Source organism: Nicotiana sylvestris, chromosome 2 (genome assembly GCF_000393655.2).
Source record: "Nicotiana sylvestris chromosome 2, ASM39365v2, whole genome shotgun sequence".
Lineage (NCBI taxonomy): Eukaryota > Viridiplantae > Streptophyta > Magnoliopsida > Solanales > Solanaceae > Nicotiana > Nicotiana sylvestris.
The window spans coordinates 16430650-16455384 of record NC_091058.1 but is presented as its reverse complement, the minus strand read 5'-3'; the positions used below and the strand labels follow the sequence as shown (position 1 = coordinate 16455384).

Here is a 24735-nt window from a genome sequence, read left to right as displayed (position 1 = left end):
GAAGAAGAAGAAGAAGAAGACACGACATACATTATATTGCAAAAATTGTAGAAATATTGTTAAAAAAAAATTGTATTCTGTTGTTTATTTATTTTTCTTTTATTCATTTAACTATTGTATGAAAGTTGAACAACATTGTATAAAAATTATATTTAAGTTATATGATACTGTAGTTGTATATAACTGAGTAGAAATAATGTACAAAAATTGTAGATAAGTTGTATAATATATTATTAGTTGCATGAAATTTGTTTTTACTATGTATAAATCATATACAAAATATACAAAAGACATTGTATAAAGTTTGTATTTATGTTGTATGTTATTGTAGTTGTATTTAACTGGGTAGAAATAATGTATGAAAGTTGTAGATAAATTGTATAATATATAATTAGTTGTATGAAATTTATTTTTACTATGTATAAATTAGATACAAAATATACAAAAGATATATTGTATAAAATTTGTATAAAAATTATATTTAAGTGGTATTATATTGTAGCTATATATAGCTGAGTAGAAATAATGTATGAAAGTTGTAGATAAGTTGTACAATATATAATTAGTTGTAATTTGTTTTTACTATGTGATTAAGTTGTATGATGTTATAGTTGTATATAACTGAGTATAAATAATGTATGAAAGTTGTAAATAAGTTTTACAAGCCTATGACATAAGCTTTGAGATTTTTTCGGTCTCTTTTAATTTAGACAATGTGATATTGAAATTATATAAGGTAGTTGAAGGGGCAATTCGTGTCATAATTGTACATAGCTGGAGGAAGAGTGGTGGGACACAAATGCACGGATTGTTTTCTTTGTGTCCTCAATCCTACAAGAATCATGAATTCTTTACCAAAATAAAACTAAAATTAAAATTTGTGAATTTTAATCTTAGTGAACTAATCTAGGTTGTCCGCTTGGAGCAAAATCCTGGTGAAAGCATAAAGAGTTTGAAGACAGACTTTTTAGAAATAAATTTAGTATCTTACCAGAATTGGTTTTCATAATAATATTCATGATCATGCACGTCGTCGTTGAGAGTTTTATGCTCCAGAATTGGTGATCTAGTGAAGAAGAGAAAAAAAAAAGTAAAGGGTGTAACTAAATCCCTTAATTGAAGGCACTAATAATGGATTGGGAGCCTTTTAAGGTGGAATGTATATATTTTATAAACAAAACTTGTGTAGGTAGGGTAATTTACTAAACATGAACATTTAGGGTAATAATATTTCCAATAGTGTATAGGAATGAAAAAATCTGTTTAGAATTTTATATCCTCGCTTGCCCATGGACAAAACTTCAAATTTAATACGTGTTGCCCCTCACTTGTCTCCTGGGCAATCTTTTTAACTTTTGACCGATGGAGAAAGTGTGGATTAGAAATTAAAGACCACCCCAAAAAGTGATATTTCTGTAATTTTTTGCTGAGTCAAAGCACGAATGGTCAAACATGTTTTGCTGGAAAAAACAATACAATTATATTTTGAAAAAACAAATCTCTGAAAAAAACCCAGAGAACTCTTCCAAAACCAAACATAAACACTCATAAAAGAATAAAATTGAAACTAAATCAAAACAAAAACAGAACAATATTCTTATCCAAACACGTTAAGATCCAAAGGGTCTCAGAAATCTCCTCCAACCTCTGTATTTTCACTAAGTTTCTATGACTTTGAGTTTCTCTTTAAATGATGACTAGCAGTAAATAAGTAGTATTCACGATTCGGTTTGAGTCGGTTTTCCTCCTAAAAAACCAAACCAATTAAGTTTCCATTTTTCTATTACTGGAATCAAGCCAATGCAATTGAATTAATTTTTTATCGATTAAATTGTTGTCGATTTTGTCAGCTTTTCGATTTTTTTTGTTGGGCTTTCTATAAATATGTGAAATACACCGTACGTCATGCACATGTCCTACGGACTATATTCTAGCATAACACTTCCAAGCTAATTACTCTCTATGAATAGTTATCGTTTACCAATATATTTTGATGATAATTAAATAAAATAGTGATGAATAATTTAAGCACTCAATTAATGACAAGTTATTTTTAACATGAAATAAATTATTAAACTTAACAAAACAAAGACTACAAATCAAACTAGAAAATAAAGGCAAAGAACTAAATTACTATAAAGGCAAAGAACTCGATTACAAACCAATAGTGTAAAAGATTAATATGTACTGTAAGATTTTATGAATTTAATATAAAAGTGTACACATATGTGTGTAACTATAATTTTTAAATAGGTATTTGGATAATCTGATTGATTTGATTTTTTTGGTTAGTTTTTCTTAAAACCTAAACCAAACCAAATATTGTCGGTTTTTAAAATTAAAAATTAAGATCAAATCAAACCAAAAATATGTCTATTTTTTTCTTAGGTTTGAGTCGGTTTTTGGTTTGGTTCGATTTTTCGTTTCCGTGAACACCCTATTAGTAAATAAGCAGCATGGGCACGAGAATAAATAGGGGACAACTTCTTTTCGCCATCAAATGATTGCAGGTATTCAGATATGTTGTATAGTTTGGTGTGCTGAACTGATGGTTAATAAGAGAAGCATGTCACATGGCTGAGCTGATTTCACCCCTCCGTTAACAGAAGCATGTCATTTCTCTTTGTGTTTCTTCATTTCTATTCACAGCGCGTAACAAGTTGGCATTAACAGCAGGTAGTTACGGACAAAAATACATTCCAACCCGCTGCAATGAGTTGATTAGTATTATGCAGACGAGAAAGAGTTACTTTAGTTATTGAGCTGGTAGATGGTCCCGTATTGGTTGAGGGTCTCGTCTTGGACAATACTCACCTCATAAGCTAGTTTTTAAGGTATAGTTACGCTTGTTCTAGATGTCAGGCCAAGCGTGTGTGGTGTTAGAGCAGTGACGGAGCTAGGATTTTTATTAAGAGAAGTCAAAATATAAAGAAACGAACTCACCAAGAAGTCAAGGGGTGTCATTATATAGTATATATACATATTTTAAAAAAAATTACTGAGCTAAACAGTGTAATTTTCTGACGAAGGGGTGTTGGTTGACACCCCTTGGGTGCATGTGGCACCTCCACTGTGTTAGAGTGTCGAATCAACTCTATGCTCCAGTTTCTAAGCGTGAGCATGGGGACGGTGTCAGAGTGTCCCGCATTGGCTAAGGAATGCGCTATTTATCTCCTTATATACTCTTGGACAATCCTTAGTAAGTTATATATTCAATTGGTATGATTGCCCGTAGAGAAGTAAAATTAAAGTATTCTGTAGTAAATGGTGATGTAAATATGTGTAACTAACTAGTGACATTGTACTTATATAAAGCAGCTCACTGACTATCCCGAGTTCAAAGTAGAAACACAATGACCAAGCTCTTCTTACTCGCATTACTCTTCCAATCACTCATTGCTGTCTCTGAACATCACGGGTCAGGGCAGAGCGTTGCACCACCAATTGCAGGTGGCACAACTCCAGCTGCCCCATCCAGTGCCGCCCAAGAGTTCTTAGATGCTCACAACAAGGCAAGAGCTGAGGTGGGTGTTGGCCCTCTGAAATGGAGCACAATGCTGGCTAATGCCACCAGCATTATTACGCGCTATCAGAGGGACAAACGTAACTGTAGCTTTGCAAACTTAAGCAGCATCAACTATGGCCAACTTCAACTCCTGTTTAGAGGATTGGTTGCAATACCACCACAAGTAGCTGTGGATATCTGGGTTGCAGAAAAGAAGTTTTACAATTATGCTAACAACTCCTGCATACAGGGCCACGAATGCTTCTCTTACACCCAAGTGGTCTGGAAAAACTCGCTGGAACTTGGTTGTGCTCAAGCTACTTGCTCCAACAACCACTATTCTAACCATACGTTTCTATAATCTACCCGGAAATGTAATTGGAGAGAAACCTTACTAATCTAGTCTCCACTTTTCTGATCTACAATTTTAAGCAGAATCCAAAACTATTGCTTTTTATTAACATATGCTTTCTTTGTCTTTTTTGCGCCAAACAAACATAAATACTTTAAAACTCCAGCGATAGTTGAGCAATGAATATGAATTAGATTTATGTACGAGACTGAAACTCAAAATTGCTGGTTCTTACACACAAAGTAAGCTTTGCTCTAGTAGCAGTAGCAAAAGAATGGAGGGCACTTCCACAAAGACACAAAATTATAGGAACTTTGATCATCCTCCATTCTAACACAAATTACCATTCATTTATACAGAAGGGATGAAAGAAAAAAAAAATTGAGACCCCTTTCAAAAAGAAAAGAAATAAACAACTGGATCCTCAATTAAGCTTAAACATACCATCAAAGTAGTCATTTCACCAGGTCCTTCATTATTAGATACCGGAAAGCAAAATTATGTGGAGCCCATTCAATGTTCTTGCGGCCCTTCCCCTGTGGAATCTTCTTAATGCTCTTTCTAAGAGAATCCGGTAAAGACTGCTGGACCATCTCCATCAAACCGGCAGGGCATAGGCCAGAATCCTTAGCAAAGGACTCCACTACTTTTGGCAAAACTATTTTCTGATCCTTCCTCACACCGAAGGTAGCCCTGATATATTCTTCTTTTGCGACTTCCAGCTCCTGAAATACTCTCTTGGGTGTATAGACTCGAACCTGGGAACAAAACATTTGACTCCCCCGTTAGACAAACAAACGTAATCGTTAGTCATCAAATTTTGTTCTCAAATGATTACAAAATATTGTCATCTTTTTCTTCCTTTCTATCATTAAGTGCAGAAGAAAAGAATGAAACTAGTCTCCAGAGACTTCTTAGTCCAGATCCAATTTATAGATGCCAAGGAGGCTGGCTTCCACGTCTCCACTAATTCAACTTTTTTCAAACGTGCAACTGAATTTGCATAGTAGAGATCAACTATTTTCATGACCGGTGAATAGATGTCCACAGATCTTAAATTAGTTTTAAGATGGAACTTGATGCCTATTTCTAGCTTTGCGATGAACAAAAGCAGTAGTTTAATGAAATTGCTCATGGAGAAGATAACAACAAGAACATATTATAGCCCAATACCGCGGGATCTGAGTGGTTGCCAGAGCAGAGTGAAAAATGCAGTAGGGGTTCTGGATGTTCAATAGCGTATGTTTGTCTTTCATCCCCCGTCTTGAATTTTCCTTTAGAAGAAAGTAACAAGCGAAGCCACTGCATCCAGATTGAACTTTATCAGCATTTCAAGTATCAAATTCTCCAAAAGCAGTAGAATTAGCGATGTTTTAAGAACAAAAAACACTAGGCTTGAGTATTATTCTGGAAAGAGTTCAGACATTTTGACTACAAGAGGTAAATAAAGATGCTAAAGCTCTTGGGATATACTTCAAAGAGAGTATATGTATTGAGGTGTTAGCTTAGAAAACAACTGTTGCACGTGTAAGTTAACCTGAAACGGACATCTAACAAGAAAATAGCTCATGAGGTATACCTGTCCTGGTCTGGACATTCGACATCCCAGGATAGAGTTCTGTATCACATCTGCACTTACTACATGACCTCCAACATTATAGGCAGCCTGGATTAAGCAATAAGGTAAGACAACATTTCCACCAAGCAACTCTTAGCCAAATAAAAAAGTTTGTTGGCTAACCTTTAAGAGTAGATATATTCTCTTCACATTGTTTTGGGGAATACCGTAAGCTAAAAATGCCTACACAGAACAGTAAAACTCCACCATCAGCTAAAAAGTAGTTATTGACTTCATTGATTTCTAAAACTACAATCAACGAGGAACCTTACATGCATCACCAATGCATTATGTACGTTAATCCAGAATGCTAGCTTCTCTTCGTGAGTCAACTTTCGTGGATCTATTTGTTCTAAGCGAGAAATAAGTGACCTGCATTATGACACTTCAATGAGCATTATCCAGTAAGAAAAAGCTAAAGTCGTGCCATGAGGTGCCTGAATATCAAACTGTACTCACCTGAAATTCTGTAACATCGGTTCAATATCCCCCAATTTCTGAGTATCTCTATATACACACTGTACTTCAACCATAGTGCTGTAAGGCCCACTGAATTCCTTCAACCCTTCCACATGAAAAGGATTGTCCAGCCGAACATCAAAAGATGAATCATTCCTAAATCCTGGACTCCATATGTCTTTTGGAGAAAATGCACTTATGGAAGACAAAGATGAGGTTGGCGATGAAAGACCAGGATTTGTTAGTGGAGGATCAGCAAGCTTGCAATATATGGTGCACATGCACTTTATCATATCCTCAGACAGCTTATTTGGTGTCTCTGGAACGTGATCAGAGATACGGGTGCCAAGATGCTCCGCCAAACTGATTACATTTGAAGAAACATTCTGCGCATACTGCAAAGAAGGCATACGCAGACGGCTCAATTTTTTATAGTTTATCGGTTCTGTACAGAAAAAACTACTCCACATTTCTAAGACTTTTAATGCAAAAGAGAGTGCAACAAGAATTCATCTCCATCGGGTAAATTACCTCCATCATAGATAAAGGCTGAGAATGACAAGCACGCAAAGCTTTGCCCAGTGTCTCCTCAGGTGGAGAAGCTCTGCTCGACTGAGCTGAACGCTGAGATAATGAAGAATGGCTTCTATTAACTCCAGACTCATTAATTTTGTCTTCTGCCATGCTATTAGTTTCTTTCCGTGGATTTAATTCTGCTTGACTATTAACTCGAGATGAAGAGTTTTGCCTTCTCAACATCACATCAGAATTGGAGAATTCAAGACGCCTTCTTGAGGTACTTATAGGAGATTTTAGTTTAACATCTTTTGTGGGAGGAGACAAGGACGAGATTTGTTGATCAAATGCTTTCCTGTATAGTGAGAGAAGATACTGTTCCAGATGCCCAACTTCCAACTCTAGTACTGCAATATCTCTAATCAGTTCTGTTGCTGGCTGGAATCAATTGAGAAAGTACAATCAGCATATGACAAAGACAAGGGTAACAGATCATCTAATATATAAGAAAAGTATCTAACAACAACCATGAGCCAACAACAATAGACTATTTGAGCCTTAAACTATGAAACCAGCTTCACAGAGAGTTGTAAATGTGGAAATCCCCAAATTTACACATACTCTGACAGTATATCTAAAGCTAATAATATGTGCATCTCACATATCTGAAATCCAGCTCTTCAAATTGGAAGTACCTCAAATATATAGCATATTATATAGTTCATTTTACGACTACAAGGAGCAGGAGGAGGTACCTTAGGCATTGAGGTCACTTCATTGACATCTTGAGAAGAAGTTTTATACCCTAATGCTTTCTCAAGAGCACATCGAACTGCAACTTGGTCATGTAATCTTCTCTCCAGCTGCATTATCTGCAGTGAGATATGGTTTTGACCATTACATTAACAATCTATTCAATTCAACTGTCTGAAAAGATATATCATCTATGTTAGGCTACCTCTTGCCTCAGAGAACTCTGAACTTCAGCCGTGGATGATTGTTTCTTCTCGCTCACATTACTGTCATTCGCGTGCCTCATATCCTAGTGAAATATAAAATGAATGTCAGTTGAAAAAGCTGGGTACCTCGACGAGTTGTACTTATTTCTTTCTGTTTGAAGAAGAGAGAATTAATAAATCGAATCATAGAGATATTAGAAAACAAGAATCCAGTCTCAGCATTTCCTTGGTCAAGTACACAGAAAGTGAGAAATGGATTTTAAAGCAGAGAAGGACAAGGAATACAGGAAGCTAGGTAGAAGATCATGACAGCATGATGTGGGAGTTCCATTCTGTTTTTTTTTTTTTTTTAACTTTTACCTTCCTTTTCCAACATTTTGACATTGCAAAATTTCACTCACAGTATAGCTTGAGAGCCTTTAAATATCAGAAGACAAGATGGAAGTTTCCTTACCAACTTCAATCGATTAGAGGCCTCTACAGAAGGATCCACAATGTCCTCCTTGGGTCCTCGTTTATCCGGGAAGCTGTCATTACAGAAACCACATAACAAGATTGAATAAAGCTGTAGACGACACTCAAGAAACCACATAAAGGAAAGATTTAGCCACGGGGCATATCCGGACTACACCAAAGACTTCTAAAATAAACAAACATGCTTTATGCAGAACTAAAGAAGTAGGATTTAAGAACAGAAGAAAATGGTATGGAAGTTCAGAAACTTGGATGCTAGATTTAATAGTCCATATCATACAAAAGCCCTTTCCCCTTTCCCAATCTTCCTACAAAAGCTTCCTAATTTTGCAGTAATGCTAAGCTCACAATGGTACCAAGAAAATTGCAACAAGGGTCAGTTCATCAAGCAAACACATAATTGCACAGATGTGATCTGGAGAGGTTTCTTTGTACAAAACACTAAGTATTATCTACCTTGGGGAACATACCCAATAAGCAAATTTTCCAGTTAAGCAGACCTCTAATGCAGTGAAGTAAGAAAGAGAAAATGAGAAATTATAAAACAAGAAGAAATCCAAAGGCTACCTCTTCGAACGCGTGTGTATAGAAGATGTCACTCTATTTCCAGGCAATTTACTGGTACAGGTACTAAACCCTTCAAAATCCATATCTGCAGCCCACTCAATGACAACGAAAAGCTTCCCCATTAGCCATCAAGAAACTAATTTTCTCGGCCCATGCGTAAATGGAACAGCAACAAAATGGATCACAGAACACTTACCATTGCATACTTCAATACAGCTAACTATCAAAAATCAGATTTTTGGAAGATGGAAATAGACCCACAGGCATAAAGACCCCAAATAGGCCTTAAAAATCTCAGCTTCGAATCAAAAACTCAATTTTTCTCCTTGCATTTGCAGAAAACTCAAGCCACCATACTCAAGAACTAACTGGGGCTCAAGCTCAACAGTGTGAAATCAGAATAAAGGCCAAAAAAGGCAGCCCTTTTGACCAGGAGTTGAAAGTAACAGATAACAGATGCTCTCTTTTGCTCCAAAAAATCTGTTATTCCCACATTCCCAATATAGCTTTTGTGCAATGAAGGGGAAGGTGAATGGAGCTTTTTTCTACTGAAAAAGAGTAAAAGAGTAAAAGAGTGACAAGAGTCTTCCTACTAAAGCTCTAAAATGTCAAAGGTATCTAAAAGTAGGTATATTTACTTGACCATAAATTAGAGGAGTGCACAAAAGGTCAGGGATTGGAGGGAGGAATAAAAATGGTGGCTTAAAGGGCTTAATTAAAACTAAAAACAGATTACTAACAAATTCAAATGTATTAATTAATATTACAAGTATTGACAACCCATTTTTCCACATTCGTTTCACTTGTTGTTGGTAAGCTAGTGGGAGTTGTTGACCGGCCCTTTCACCCCTTTGTCCCACACCTTTGTGCCCACTCTTATGTATACCTCTTAGTCCCCAAATTTAATCAGTATATTTTTCTATTTGTTTGGCTAATTTACAAATCCATAGACCATAGGTCATAGGTTATAACGTATTTCTACACAAACTTTTTAATGGAAAATTGAGCCTTTCAAAGGTTGTTTTTGAGGTCAACAAAAAAGTTGTATACTAGTATAAAATTGTAGGACCTATGGCACACTTAATAAGGTATTTCGTGTGAATTCAACCAGTCATATACTATAAAACTATGCACACATGTATATGCATGTACTTATGATATTATCATTATTATTATATGATTCATACCCAAGAACGACCAAATCCTCACATATAGGGCATAAAATCTTTACTAGCTAAAATAAATACGAAGCTTTCAGTTGCTCAATCATGGTTTATGTGACTAATTTCATGAGGAGAGAGAGACCAAAAAAAAGTTTAGTTTTCTTTTTTGGGGGGAATTATGCTTTCTTAAAGAAATTTTGTGTTTGAAATTTACTGTTACTTTTTTTAAAGCTATTGTGGAAATCATAAATCTTTTTCCATTTTGAAGCAGCACTTTTCTTGAAGTACCAAATTCATTTAACTTTTGTTGCCTTTACATGAGGGGGTCCTTAAATGTGGCTAACCAAGTATAACAAAAAAGGGCCAGTAATCGAAAGGTACCATGTCTATATGTGAAATTAAGGTTTTTAACATATATAAGGTTAAAAGAAAAAAAAAAGTAGTGCCATACCTCAAAAGAGATGAAAAGTGAGGGGTTAAAGGGAACATTGGATGCTTGAAAGGAAATGAAATTTTGTGGGGTTCCTTTTGTCTAAATTTTCTTCTTTTTTATTTTAATTAAAGGCTAATAGGAGAAGGCAAAGAAGATACCTAATTGTCCTTGAGTACCAAAGAGACTAACGTTTGTCAATAGAATCCTGAAAATAAAATATGCTCAAGGAGGGACCTTAACACTTGACCTTTTCCAAGAAGGAGACAAAAGAAAAAGAGCTATACTATTCGCTAAATGTAGTCATCAGCCAGGCCTTTGGTTTTTGTCGTGATGTTCAACTACTCATTAGAAAAGCTTCTTTCTTATTAGCATCAAATCAAAGGAGGAGGTGGTGCAGCGGATCGAGCTTGCTTTTTCCTTAATTAGAGATTTTGTGTTTGAGTTATGAGTATGAAAAAATTCTTGGTAGGGAGTGTTTTCTTTCGAACAGGGTTAAATTGAACGGGCTAGCCAGTTTTCAGACTGGTCATTCAAAAATAGTTAGCGTTTGCAAAGTCATTGAAAAACAGCATTATTTTGCTGCAATAAGAACCGGTCCAGCATAATATACTGGAGATCGGTACACTTGTGTATGAACTTCCAGCATATTATGTTGGAACTCCAACACGCGGAAAGTCCAGCATAATATATTGGAGAATGGAGCACATGTGTATGAACTTCCAGCATATTATACTGGACCGGTATATTATACTGGAACTCCAGTATATTATGCTGGAGTTCCAGTATACTTATGTTGGAACTCCATTATAATATAGTGGAGTTTCAGTATACTTATGTTGGAACTCCATTATAATATATTGGAGTTTCAGTATACTTATGCTGGAACTCCAGTATATCATGCTGGAGTATTTTTCGGATTTTGAACATTATTTTTATTCAAATTTATCATTACATGAAAAGTGACTAAATTTCGATTACTTTTAAAATTGTGGCTATTTTTTAATGACCACTTGTAAATCTGGCTACGTGGTCCGAATTAGAATATAGCCGGGCTCCGATGCGAGTGAACAACACGTGAGAACAAAAAAAAGCTTCTTTCTTGTATAGCTACTTGTGAAGAGCAAGAAAGGAACAGCTTTCCAGAAATAAATTGTATGATTTTTTACTTTTTGCAGAAAGAAACCAAAAAGTTTACAACGGAAGCAATGAAATGATACAGTAGCAGAGAAGATAGTGATTTCTTACTGTCGAATAATGCCACTTACATTTTCCTTTCAACTTTCTTGATTTTTAGTGATCTTGATAAATACGTAACAAATTAATTCAGCTTTAAAACTAAAATGAAATGGAGTTGTATTTGCCTGGGTAGATCAAAGTTCTGATCCTTGTACTGAGATAATAAATTTAATGAAGTCCACTATTATCATGTAGTTAACTGTTTAAGAGCAACAATAGAAATTGGAAATCTGTGGTCCTAGTAATAATGAGTTAAAAACAAAACCGAAAAAAGAGAAAAGGAAAGAAAAACTGAAACTTCTATTTTATCTTATTGTCCATTTTTATATGAACTGATTCGGACTGGGCATCCCCCAATGTGGTAGGCAGAAGATAGTTAAAAAGTGTATTATAACATAAAGAAATATGTATGATTTAGTGGAGCAAGTGAAGCATCTATTTTCAAATGAATCTGACAGACAGGCCTTGTGGTTCCATAAATAGTTGAGCTGTTTTATTGATATTCTGTAAATTGTGGATTACAAAAAAACACAGACATGCCTAGTATATTTTGCTAGTAATTTGCTTAGTAGGTGCACAGAGATTCAAGACTGAGATTTTCTTGAAAATGTAGTTGGTATCTTAGGCATTAAAAATTAGTTAGATCCCCTGTATCCCCTTAATTTAATTTCATTGAAAATCTGATTTTTGAAACCTTTGTACCTCACCAGCAAAGATTGCGATGGAGTGGTAAGTACTTCTTCATCCTTAACCATAGGTCTCGAATTCGAGTCTCTGAATATGAAATCGCTTTTGTTAGGGAACGTTTTATCCTCCAATGTGGGACTTCCCGGTGTGACGTCGGATTTAGTCGGGTCTCAATGTGGATATAGGACACCGAATAGGAAACCAAACAAAAAAAAACCTTTATACCTCTCTCAAGAAACTCTCATAAGCACAATTCTAGTTGAAATGTTTAGCCAGGTCTCAATGTGAATATCGGACACCGAGTAGAAACCAAACAAAAAAAACCTTTATACCTCTCTCAAGAAACTCTCATCAGCACAATTCTAGTTGAAATGGTCAAACAAAGATTAAACTAACAAAAAACTGGAGTGTTTCACTGCTATAGTTACAGCAGTAAATAGACATTTACTGAAATTAATAGTAGTTTCGAAAAATCAAGCAGAGAATCAATAGTTTTTTTTAACCTTCACGAAATTCAATCTAAATGGTGGAATAAAACAAATTAGAAGTAAACTCTAAAAGAAAGTACTAGCTTGATTGATTGAACGTAGTTACTGACTTCACATTCCAAATGAAGATCGTATAACATAAGCTTAATTTTCTTGTCGCCATCAATGTTAACCAATTGCTTGTACTTATTATGTACACGCCCAGAAGTTTAAATTAAGAAGTTGAAAATTAATTTACAAACTACTAACTAATTAAGTAAGTTGAAAATATTACAGTGAGAAACACTGTTTCAAGTTTATCCACATATCAGTAGCTAGCTCTTTCTAAGAATCAATGCAGAAAGACTGTCCGTATAGCAATAATATGTGACAAAAGTCATTTATGATTACTGAGAAGAGTACAATCGATTTTTGAAAATATAGGAAACAGTTCACGGTTCTTTTGATGTGCCCATATTGTACTCATTTGTATTCAAAACTGAAATGAATCTATCAGAAATCAGATTCTTGTTTTCACTTCTTTTTGCTTGATTCAGTTGTTACTTATGAGTCATGATGTGAATATCTCACGAGCTGAGGCCTGAGCTTCTGGCATAGAGTCAGCAAACAAAGACATTGTTAATAAACTTGACACTAAAAGGATCCGACATGGAGAGAAAAAAATAAGGCTTTTTTGTGGGATGGTGGGGCTGAGACGAGGGGCAGAAAGGTGTTAGAATCCCCATAAAAAGACATTAAAAAGGGAACTTTCCAAAGGGATTTGGACAAGGGAGTCAATGCCGATGATATAAGGATGCATAAAGGCATCTCTTTCTCCCATGGCTGTCCCCACAATATGTAAATGATACTATAAGGGTTCGCTTGGTACGGGAGATAAGGGATAATTATTCTTGATATTAAATTTGAGATGAGTTTATCCCACATTTAGGGATTATTTGGTTGGAATACGATTTATACCGATATAAGTTATGCCGGTATAAGTTATATTAGGATAAGTTATGCTAGGATTAGTTATGCTGAGATTGTTATTTATTCATTGTTTGGTATGTTATATTAAGAATGACAACTGCATAATTTCTAAGAAGAAGGTATAAGTTATACCGGTGCTAATTACCCCACCTTCTATAAGGTATAAGTTATCCCAATATTAAAATTAACACCGGGATAACTTATACCTGGTTTGATAACCAAACAGAGTATTAAGGTGGTATTAAAGTTTTATACCACCCTTATACATTCTTATACATCATACCAAACGACCCCTTAGTTGGGATATAATCACGATATAACTAATCATAACTTGAGATTGTTGTTAGAACCGAAAAAACCAAGTGTCATGCGGAAGCTAGCAAAGTAAACCTTGAACGACGATAAATCATACAACAAAAGAGAAATATACCAAAAGAGACACAAACATTTAACGTGGTTCGATCAACTGACTTACGTCCACCGCGGAGATGAACAATCCACTATAATAAAAGAGAGTACAAAATATCGAGAGAACAATTTCACGAAGAGGCAAACACAAGTGATACACTAACACTTGTCTCGTAAAGTTCTCCCCCTAAACACGACTCTCAAGCCCCATATGGGTACATTGTGGATGCTACTGAATGAGAAGGACGGATCTTCAATTTATAGAACTCCAAACCTTTCCTACAAGAAAAGGGACTAGCGAAACATGGAAGAATTATATTTTCCTTCTAGGAAAAGAAAAACCCAATTATGGTAAATATGTTGTCCTTTCCTTTATCAGATAGGAAAACCAATTATGGTAAGAAAATCTGGACAAACACCTAATAATTGTAGTGTTATTTTTATCCCTATAGGAGGGTGAAATAAGGGATAATAAATCTTAGGATTACTTCTTTCCCAACCAAACAACCCCTAAGGATACAGTTACGGATTAAGCAGAACTCAATCTTTATATACTCCCTCCGGTCCATAATAAGTGACCGTTTTAATTTTGGCATGCCCATTATGGAAATACGAACTTCTAGAGGAAAAAAAGATGTATTCACTAAATTAACCTTAATTAATTGTTACCTTGACATATTGAAATATATGTAAATAAGGGCAAATTTTGAAAAAATAAAATAAATTGCTTCTTGATTATGAATGGACACCTATTTTGAACCAAAATAAAAGATAAAATGGTCACTTATTGTGGACCGGAAAAATTATATACGAAAAAATACTCGTAAATAGAATTAGATATGCATTGCAGACTAACGACATCTAAATCCTAAAAAATTGTCATTGGTCTGTCTCTCGCACACACTCCTAACTCATGAAACACAATGTGGCTCTCTAGCTGCTGTTGTTGCTGCATTTCTTGTTATCCATAGTCATTGGCCACTAGTAACATCACTGCTGCTACACTATTCCACTACCCAACGGCCACTATACTTTTTGCCCCCCACGCTATACACCACCTCCTTAAAAATTTTGACATGTTTCCTTGGATCGTTCCGATCGGATAGAGATAGTTATATTTCCTCACATATAACGGGTTGTTTCGATCTTTGGTTTCATTTCATATATTAGGATTTAGGGGGCTGTGCCATTTTATTTGTTTATATATCTTTGAAGCTGGCTGTTTGAGCAAAAAAGTACGAAATCTTTTTTGTTAAACTAATTAAATAAGAAAATAGGGGGTAAATCCTAGTTAAAGATAATTAATTCTAGATTCGAGATGAATAATATGAATAGAAAAATATAGCTGAGTATAAATGCTGGCAGTGATTATGGCCAGATTTAATAGCATAAAGAGAGATGCATTAAGTAACATTAAATGACAACAAAATGTAAATAAACGAAAAGATTCACCCAATCTTGAGTGGAGCGGATCCTCTTTTATTTGATAAAGATGAATGATAACAGATACAAGAACCTTAAGACTCTTTTTGGATCTGATCAAGATCTGGGATCAGAGATCCTCTGATCTCTTTAAAGAGGTATATTTACATGTTTTCTAGAGAGAGGGAGAGGGAGAGAGAGCCCCTTTTTGGGAAGTTCTGTCTTCCTATTTATGAGGGGTATCCATAGAAAATCCTAAAAAAGTACAATTTAGAGAGAATATTCAGTAGAATATTCCCTTTGAGGATTCCAAAGCAAACTAGCTATTTCATCGTTGTCCGATCTCGGCCTTATTGATGAATGTCCGACCTCAGCCTTATTGATGACTGTCCGACCTCGGCCTTATTGATGACTGTCCAACCTCGACCTTATATCTCCGCGTGCTGAATTTCTCGGATCTAATTTTAGCTTATACAGTTAGTCCCTCCGCTTATTGGGGTCGTCTCTTGGTCGAGCTCGATGAGCGAACTTCATTAATCGTAGTTCGAGAAATTCGAATGGGGAGTTCGACTAGTGTGGATCGCGGCTGAAGGTCCCAATCTTTACTACAAAGTGGTATCCCCGCAGGATGAACTTTAGCAGAGTTCGATCAGGGCCAATGACTCGAGTGATGGGTCGATCGAGAAGACGATAGAGTTGGAGAAGTCCGTCGAGGCCGGGATGGCGGCTTTGGCAATGATGGCGGCATCGGAGGAGATCATTCACTTCCTCGGATCTGGACGGGCGAGTAGGCCGAATGTGAATTCTGACGAGGTCGCCGAATGTGAATTCGGGCGAGGTCGCCGAAAGTTGATTCGAGCGAGGTTGCCGAGTGTGAATTCGGGCAAGGTCGCCGAATGTGAATTCGGACGAGGTCGAAGGTCGATTCGGACGAGGCCGAAGGTCGATTCGGACGAGGCCGAATGTCGATTCGGACGAGGCCGAAGGTTGATTCGGTTGAGGCCGAAGGTTGATTCGAACGAGGCCGGAGGTTGACTCGAACGAGGCCGGAGGTTGATTCGGACGAGGCCGAATGTTGATTCGGTCGAGGCCGAATTCTTCTTTTTGGCGATGGCCTTTAGCAGTAGGGTGTTATTTCGAGCTGGTCGAAATTTTAACCCGTCGTGGTTCGAATGAGGTCGAATGTTGATTCAGACGAGTCCGAGTGTTGATTTGGATGAGGCCGAAGGTTGATTCGGACGAGGCCGAATGTTGATTCGGACGAGGCCGAATGTTGTTTCGATCGAGGCTGAATTCTTCTTTTTGGCGATGGCCCTTGGTCATAGGGGTTTTATTTCGAGCTGGTCGAAATGTTAACCCATCGTGGTTCGGACGAGGTCGACCTCTTTTTTTTGGCGATGGCCCTTGGCCGTACGGGGTCGACCTCTTCTTTTTTGGTGATGGCCCTTCGCCGTACGGGGTGTTATTTCGAGCTGGTCTAAATGTTATCTTGTCGTGGTTCGAACGAGGTCGGCCTCTTCTTTTTTGGCAATGGCCCTTGGCCGTACGGGGTCGACCTCTTCTTTTTTATGATGGTCCTTAGCCGTACGGGGAGTTATTTCGAGCTGGTCGAAATGTTAACCCGTAGTGGTTCGAACGAGGTCGACCTCTTCTTTTTTGGCGATGGCCCTTGGTCTTACGAGGTCGACCTCTTATTTTTTGGCAATGCCCCTTAGCCGTACGGGGTCAACCTCTCTTTTTTTGGCGAATCATAGGCTACCATACTGTCTGTAGACATCAGAGCGGATCTTGATGTACTCGATTTTGTTACTTTTTTTTTTGGAGAGTTTCGGGTGTCCTCTGGGGAGTCCCAATTGTTGAAGTTTGGCAAAATGCCAAAGTCCCACATTGGTTGGGAGTTAAGTTTGGGGGGATTTTTCCCCTATAAAAGAAGGCCTAATGTTTAGGATTGAAACACACCTCTCATTTGCCTTCTCATCTGTTTAAGGCATTTGTATCTTCTCTCTTTAGTATTATTTCACTTGTATTTTTGGAGTGGAATAAAATATTTGGTTGTGTCCGAGGAGTAGGCAAAATTAGCCGAACCTCGTAAATTCTGGTGTTCCCTTTATTATTGCTTTATTGTCTTATTTATTATTTGGTGGTTGTCATAATTTTTGGTATAGTAGTTGTGACTTATTCACACTCTATACATTTGGCTTCCGCAACACCAATTTCTCTTAGCTTCTGCGTTTTCTGGGTGAATCCCAGTTTGCTTTTGTGTGTTTCCTGGGTGAGTCTCAGTTTGCTTAATTTTGCTTGCATTGGAGAATATGAGGTGTTCCCAATTTCTCTTTTTTGTTTCTTTTGGTCCTATTTCTAAGGGTTGGGCTTGTACCATGAAACAAAGCAAATAGATTATGAAAACGGAGTCGCGGCCCAGAACATCATAGCGTCCACTTAATCACTCATTGATGTAAAGTTCTGTCTCATCAACATGCTCAAATGTTGGTATTAGCACATGCTTTAAGGACTTTTAGGTCTGCATCGTAGAGCTTCACTATGCTAGAATAGAATTTTGGATCTAGAATAAACTAAAATTTTAACTAGAAAATCCCCATAAACGGCGCCAAATTATTTGAGCAAAAAAGTATGAGACCTTTTTTGTTAAACTAGTTAAATAAGAAGATGGAGGGTAAATCATAGTTAAGGGTAATTAATTCTAGATCCGAGATGAATAATATGAATAGAAAAATATAGCTGAGTATAAATGATGACAGTGATTATGGCCAGATTTAATAGCATAAAGAGAGATGCATTAAGTAACATTAAATGGCAATAAAATATAAATAAAGGAAAAGATTCACCCAATCTTGAGTGAAGCGGGTCCTCTTTTATTTGATAAAGATGAATGATAACAGATACATAAACCTTAAGACCCTTTTTGGATTTGATCAAGGTCTGGGATCACAGATCCTCTGATCTCTTTAAAGAGGTATGTTTATATATTTTCTACAGAGATGGAGAGGGAGAGAGAGCCCCCTTTTTGGGAAGTCCTCTTTTCCTATTTATAAGGGGTATTCATAAAAAATCCTAAAAAAAATACAATTTAGAGGGAATATTCAGTAGAATATTCCCTTTGAGGATTCCAAAGCAAGCTAGCTATTTCATCGATGTCCGACCTCGGCCTTATTGATGACTGTCTGACCTCGGCCTTATTGATGAATGTCTGACCTCGGCCTTATTGATGACTGTCCGACCTCGGCCTTATTGATGACTGTCCGACCTCGACTATTGATGACTGTCCGACCTCGACCTTATGTCTCCACATGCCGAATTTCTCTGATCTAATTTTGACCCATACACTGACCATTAAATAATGGTCTAGTTTATGGTTAAGTAATATAATGCGGAAATCATAATGATTAATGAAGATTGTTCATATAGTGAATAACAACAATCATTGTCATGTGGTGAATAATATATGAATTGTAATGTAAGAATTGCGTAAATTTAAGGGTATTTTTGTCTTTAACTACTATTATTTATGTATCACTGACATAGGTATTATTGTCTCGCGTTTCATTCCCTATAACATAATACATAAATTCATGTATAGGAATTAGTAATAGTATTTGGTTTCCGGTATCAAACTCTACGTAACTTTACATTAGATGATAATCTATCTAACTATATTATTATAAAAGCATGAATATTTCACGCTAAATGTTAAACGACAAAAATATTCTTAAAATATTAATCGACTATTTTGCCCTTACAAAGCTAAATTCATTCATTGGAGAAAATTGTAAATTTAACTTTACCAAATATTTCGACATCTCCATTCAACTAAACTTCTGCCTACTTAGAATTTTGATCAATCCACCATGAATCGGAAGTCGTTCCCAATTCAAGTTGGCAACTTCCAACTCTAATTTCTCCGCTTCTTCGTTTTCGACTATCAAAATTTATATAAGCTATTAACTTTTATTTTAATTATATAATATCAAGGCACGCGATTTTTTTTTTTATTTTGAACTATTGATAGGTAATTTTGTAAATTTTCTATGATCATACATTATTTGATTTGTAAAAAAATCTCTCCCTATTTAATTATACATGTATAGTAATTGTGTGGTAAATTTTTGTATACTTTATTTCTGTTCTACATAATTTGTTAAAATTTTAACAATTTAATGTATAATTTTCTTATATAAATCTATATCTATCTATCTATCTATATCTATTCTATATTGTTATAAATGTATGGATGTTACACGCTAAATGTTGAACGATTAAAATATTCTTAAAATATTAAGTAACTTTTATGTCAACTGATAGTTAAGTTATCTATTCAAAAAATAATTTCATAGTGAAATTGTAATAACCTTTATGTAATATAAATTTATATAGAACTTCTAATCTTAATCAAGTGCCAACCTTTTAGCTATTTGGGATATCGTGTCCTACATATTATTTACAATTCTAAAACCAAACCAATTCTATAAGGATGAAAGCAATTTGGACCAATTATGGAGAGTTATATTTACTTTGAACACATACGGCTGAGAATTGTGTAGGGAGTAAATTCTTAGGATTTTAATCCTTCAAAATATATTATATATATCTTATAATACTCCCTCTGGTTCATTTTATCTCGATAGAATTTTTTCTTTTTTCCAAAACCATATACATACAACAATTATTTATTGTTGTCCAATTGAAGTCCTCCCGTCCAATGAATTCAGCTAGATTTAAAAGAAGTCCAGAAACTTATGACGAACTACATTGAAACTATCCTAATTATAGTTAACAAGTTCTAATGAGTAACAACGATAAATGCCTTACCGATAGTTTTTTTTTTTTCAAAAGATAATTTCGTGTTGGAAAATTTAATTACATTTTCATTATATTGGATAAATTATAACTACCATTTATATTTTAAACTTTAGATGAACTAATTGAATGACAAAAATATCCTACAAAATATTGATCAAACTTTTGTATCTTCCAAAACATAAATTAGTGTTAAAAGAGACAATTCTAAGATGAACAAAATTGTAAAATCGAAGACTTTGCCTATTCACTAAGTTAACTTTTAGTTGAATACATAATTAAGAATTATAGTTAAGATAGGAGTTACTAGAAAAAGGTAAAGTTAGGTAGGAAAACGAATTTGAATTGAACTTAACGATTTCACGTTGGATAATAACAAAAAAAATGTCCAAAAGTATCCAAACTAAAGAGGACAAGACTTTGGTTGAGAATAGAATTGCTTCAAGAATTCTGTAAGTAGTTCTATCTTTAATACCTAAAGATACTTGTACATCGCACGAATATAGAGACTAGTATAATAAAAATGATAAATAACATGTTATAATAAATTAAGTTACATTGATCACACAAATAAATTTTTTACTCAATATATAACTTAAATCCTTATAATATTATATGGCCGATAATATCGCATTGCACTGTTGAGCGTACGAGATATGCAGTTAGATTATATTGATTATACTAGTATTAGCACCCGCGCAGATGCGCGGACACTAACCATATTAAATATTTGAGTTATTTGGATTATACGTAAAAAATCTTAAAATTTAAATCTTCTCGATAAATATAGATAATCATTGGATATTAATTAAGACATGAAAATGATTAAACATTTCTCAAATCTCCTAGTTATAATTCTATTTTTCTTTTTTGGTACCATTCTCGCCGGTGTCATTGGATAAAAAAAAATAGTCAGAAAGTAAAATAATAACTCATATTTATGGCAAAACAATCAAAGGTTAAGATTATGAAGGACTCTTTGGATACGACTTGACTCTTTTACTACAGCTTGAACTCTTATTTGGTGTGTTGATATATTCTAAAATTATTTCTATTTTAAATTTCAGTTTCTAAAATTTTATTTTTCAATAATAGTTATATGAACAACGTAAGTGAAAATATTATCCTTAATTCAAAACTCATTTTAGTCGGTTATCTAAAATTTAAAAAGTTCTTTAGCCAGTGATTTTCTTTCTAGTATGACTCCATTTTGATATTTGACATTAACCATGTTAAATATGTGAGTTATTTGAATTATATGTAAATAACCTTAAAATTTAAACGATCTAGGTAATTATAGATAATCTTTAGATATTGTTTATGAAACACTACATGAAAAAAGGCTAACATTTTCTCAAATCTCGTAGTAATAATTTTATTTTTGCACCATTCTTATTAGTGTCATTGGAACCTAAAAATAGTCACGAAATAATAACTCGTATGTATGAGCTCTGGAAAAGCACAAAGGTTGGCACAATATGAACGATTCTTTGGTTACGACGTGACTCTTTTACTACTACTTAAATTCTTATTTGGTATGCTATTATGTTTAAAAAAATATTTCTATTTTAAAATTTTAATTTCTACAACATTATATATATTTCAATAAAATAATTATTTTTATAATGATGCAAGTGAAGATATTATCCTTAATTTAAAATTTACTTTAATCGGCTAGCAAAAAATTTAAATGATTCTTTAGTCGGTAAATTTTATTTCAGTATGACTCCATTTTGAGTTTATCGATATCTCTAGCCACAAATTTCAAATTTTGAATACCCTTACATATTCAGATTTTTTGTTCTTTGAATCATTAAATGTTAGATTAATTGATTGTTATTATATAACATTGCATATATTGTCTTAAAATTGCTAAGCAATTTTCTCACCATATTTGGCTTAACCTCAATACAAACTACTTAAATTATAATTAAATTCAAATTCGTACATCATATCACTTTGTTAGCAATAGTGATTTTTTTAAAAACGACACACAATGTAAATAAAAAAATATTCTAAGATATCCTTATCTTATAATCTATGTATTTGAGTTGAAAAAAATATTTGAAATCGATGAGATCATCTTCCAAATTTTTTACACTCAACAAAGATGAAACAGAAGAAGAAATTCGTTGTCGTCTCTTATTTCTGGTTTTTAATTTTTTCATACATTTTTTCTATATTTATTTTCTTTTATCCTATTTTTTTTTATGTTTTTCTTTCTTTTGTTACACAAAATTAAGTTATTTCGTAATAAAATGATGAGTTTTAATAGAAATTGTCCACATAAGAACTCTATTTATATTTTTAATCTTTGGTTGAAATTTTTGTCATATTTTTCTTTTGGCTTTATCTTATCAACCAAAACAGGAGCTCACCCAACCACTTAAACTAAAAAATTGAGGATGTGTAATTTATTTATAATTCATATGTAACATGTGTATAATCGTGTGTAATAGGTATATCATCTATGTATATTAGCTATAAAAAGTAAATAATAAATCTGGCCGGATATTTATGTAATAATCCATAAGATTTTGGTTTCTTTATTTTATCTATGACTTCTATTATAATTATTTTAAAAACTCTCTACTAAAATTTAAAAATATCTTATCTTTTATTTTAAAAATTACATTATAATTTAAAAAATAATCCCATTTCAAAATAATTTGTTTACATTTTAAAAATAACTATTTCACGTCATACCAATTTTTTTTTTAAATATACTTTTCGTTACACTTGAAAATCGCTATAGAAACTATCAATTAGAAACCAATATTCCTCCTTTTGAATTCGAGAAAAAAATCTTTCACATAATCTAATGATTCAAAACTAATATTTTTCAATGAAAAAAATACTACACCCTTGCAATGTTGGTTTGACTGCAGCTAAATGAAGAGGTCGGCTTATATCCTTCAATTCCTAGAAGGTGTTAAATAGAAATTAATCAATTATATAGTCAAAGTTTTGTTATTTGTTTGATGTCCTTTATATAAATTGACTCTTCAAACAAATATTTTTCAAAAAGAAAAAAAAACTTGTGTTGAATATTGATTGATTTTTGTAATGTTTCTTTCTCCAGCATGTAGGTTTACTTCATTATATATGCAATTAAATTTTTATCAACTTTTAAACTTTTTTTTTTGTTATAAACATAGACGTGTACCTTATATATTATATTTATTTTAAAAGAAATTCGCTTTATTCAAATCTAGCTATAGTGTTTTAAAGAATTATAATTATAAGATTTTAAATGTAAAAGAGTTTATAGTTATATGGAGTATTATTTATTTATTTTTGCTAGAGGCGAAGTGGAATTTACATAATCTGAATTAAGATAACAAAAGTTCCTAATATAATTGCATATGATCACTAACCGAATTAAGTATGATAACATGGTAATAAAAGATATTTTTTTTATTTTAATTCAAATTTAAATTTTTATATATATATTTGACTAACATAATCAAATATAGAATATATATATATATATATTTGACTAACATAGTCAAATATAGAATACAATTACCATATACTATTGATATTTATTAGTTTGTCACTTGGCTTAACTACATAATCAATTATTTATGGCAACTTTATAACTTTAATATATATATATATTAGCAAAACAAGACTGTATGAAATTAATAAACTAGGGAGCCAAATCTAAGATTCAACTCCGTGATTAGTGCAGCCTCCTGATATCTGGGGGCCAAGCCGTCCTTTATAACACCCAATATACGACGTCAAATTATTAATTGCGTTAGCAACTAGCAATGAAGCATTAATCCAAATAAAAAACATTAGCAATAATATTAGTATGCAAATTAACATAAACAATAATGCATTTTGACATAATAATAACAAGACTGGGACGCGAACTCTGTTTCTCTCTCGACGCATGTTAGCTAAACGTGTGCATCCATGGGGAAGAGGACTCAAATAAGATGATCGAAGCAAAAGAATCATGTAGACAAGCTACAAATCCGATGAAGAAGCGAGGAAATCAAGTAAATCAGGAAGTAATGGTGAATTGCAGTAACAGTCAAAACCTAAAAATGGTGACCAAGGAAATTGAAATTGAGCAAATTCGAGGCAAGGAGAAGGAAGATAATCAACAAGAAGTGACATGCAGAATTGAATTACCATCACAATCGGAGATAGATTTAGCAATTGAAGCAATCTCCAATGATACAGTAATGGCTAGCTCTAATGGAATAGTAATGGCGGAGGAAAATGAAGTTGTGGGAAAAATGGAAAAATTGAAAAGGGCTTTGTAGGAATGGGAGGAAGGAATACAACAATCTGGGAAAAATCAGGTGCAAAACAACACGGGCGGGAAATCATGGGCAGATGAAGCTGAAAGTAGTAAAAACTAGGGCAAAGAAATCAATTTGGGAAAACTTTGATATCACAAAAGTTGCAAATGTTGGCTTCAAATTGGAGTATGTGAATCCAAGTAAGCATGGAGAAACAACAATTTGTGAGATCGAACTGGAGGATATTATTTCTGAAATTGATTTCTGGAAGAATACCATTGTCTGCTATGTGCTGGGAGCACACCCTCCCTCCAATGTGCTTAACAGTTATATACAAAAACAGTGGGGCAAATATGGCATTAACAAGGTCTCAATGCTGAAAAATGGGATAGTTATGGTGAGGTT

General features: G+C 34.1%; 2 protein-coding genes across 3 annotated transcripts; one reads left to right on the top strand and one right to left on the bottom strand.

Annotated features, from left to right (window-relative positions):
* Positions 1-3353: 3353 nt before the first annotated feature.
* Positions 3354-3866, top strand: LOC104236819 (STS14 protein-like). The gene has a single exon (XM_070163615.1). It carries the CDS (start codon positions 3354-3356, stop codon positions 3864-3866), a length of 513 nt encoding a protein of 170 aa, XP_070019716.1.
* Positions 3867-4029: 163 nt separating this feature from the next.
* On the bottom strand, positions 4030-8820 carry LOC104236820 (uncharacterized). 2 transcript variants are annotated; one of them, XM_009790834.2, is made up of 12 exons: positions 8647-8820; positions 8451-8535; positions 7864-7936; positions 7409-7492; positions 7206-7322; positions 6466-6888; positions 5935-6329; positions 5748-5847; positions 5599-5658; positions 5437-5523; positions 5031-5159; positions 4030-4615 (listed from the first exon to the last, which is right to left on the bottom strand). In XM_009790834.2, exons 2-12 carry the CDS (start codon positions 8531-8533, stop codon positions 4313-4315), a joined length of 1854 nt encoding a protein of 617 aa, XP_009789136.1. In that variant the 5' UTR covers positions 8534-8535; positions 8647-8820; the 3' UTR covers positions 4030-4312. The 2 variants fall into 2 exon arrangements, with proteins under 2 accessions (XP_009789136.1, XP_009789137.1); XM_009790835.1 differs by lacking the exons at positions 7864-7936; positions 8647-8820 and having other exon boundaries at positions 8451-8536.
* Between the last annotated feature and the right edge of the window lie 15915 nt (positions 8821-24735).

Bases quoted from the DNA above. Each gene is read 5' to 3' on its own strand.
- LOC104236820 (XM_009790834.2), bottom strand. From the start codon at position 8,533: ATGGATTTTGAAGGGTTTAGTACCTGTACCAGTAAATTGCCTGGAAAT. The intron at 5,160-5,436 runs GTATACCTCATG...ATCTGGATGCAG, and splicing joins GAATGTCCAGACCAGGACAG to TGGCTTCGCTTGTTACTTTC. The intron at 4,616-5,030 runs GTATTGGGCTAT...TTTTGTTCCCAG, and splicing joins GCAACCACTCAGATCCCGCG to GTTCGAGTCTATACACCCAA.
- LOC104236819 (XM_070163615.1), top strand. From the start codon at position 3,354: ATGACCAAGCTCTTCTTACTCGCATTACTCTTCCAATCACTCATTGCT.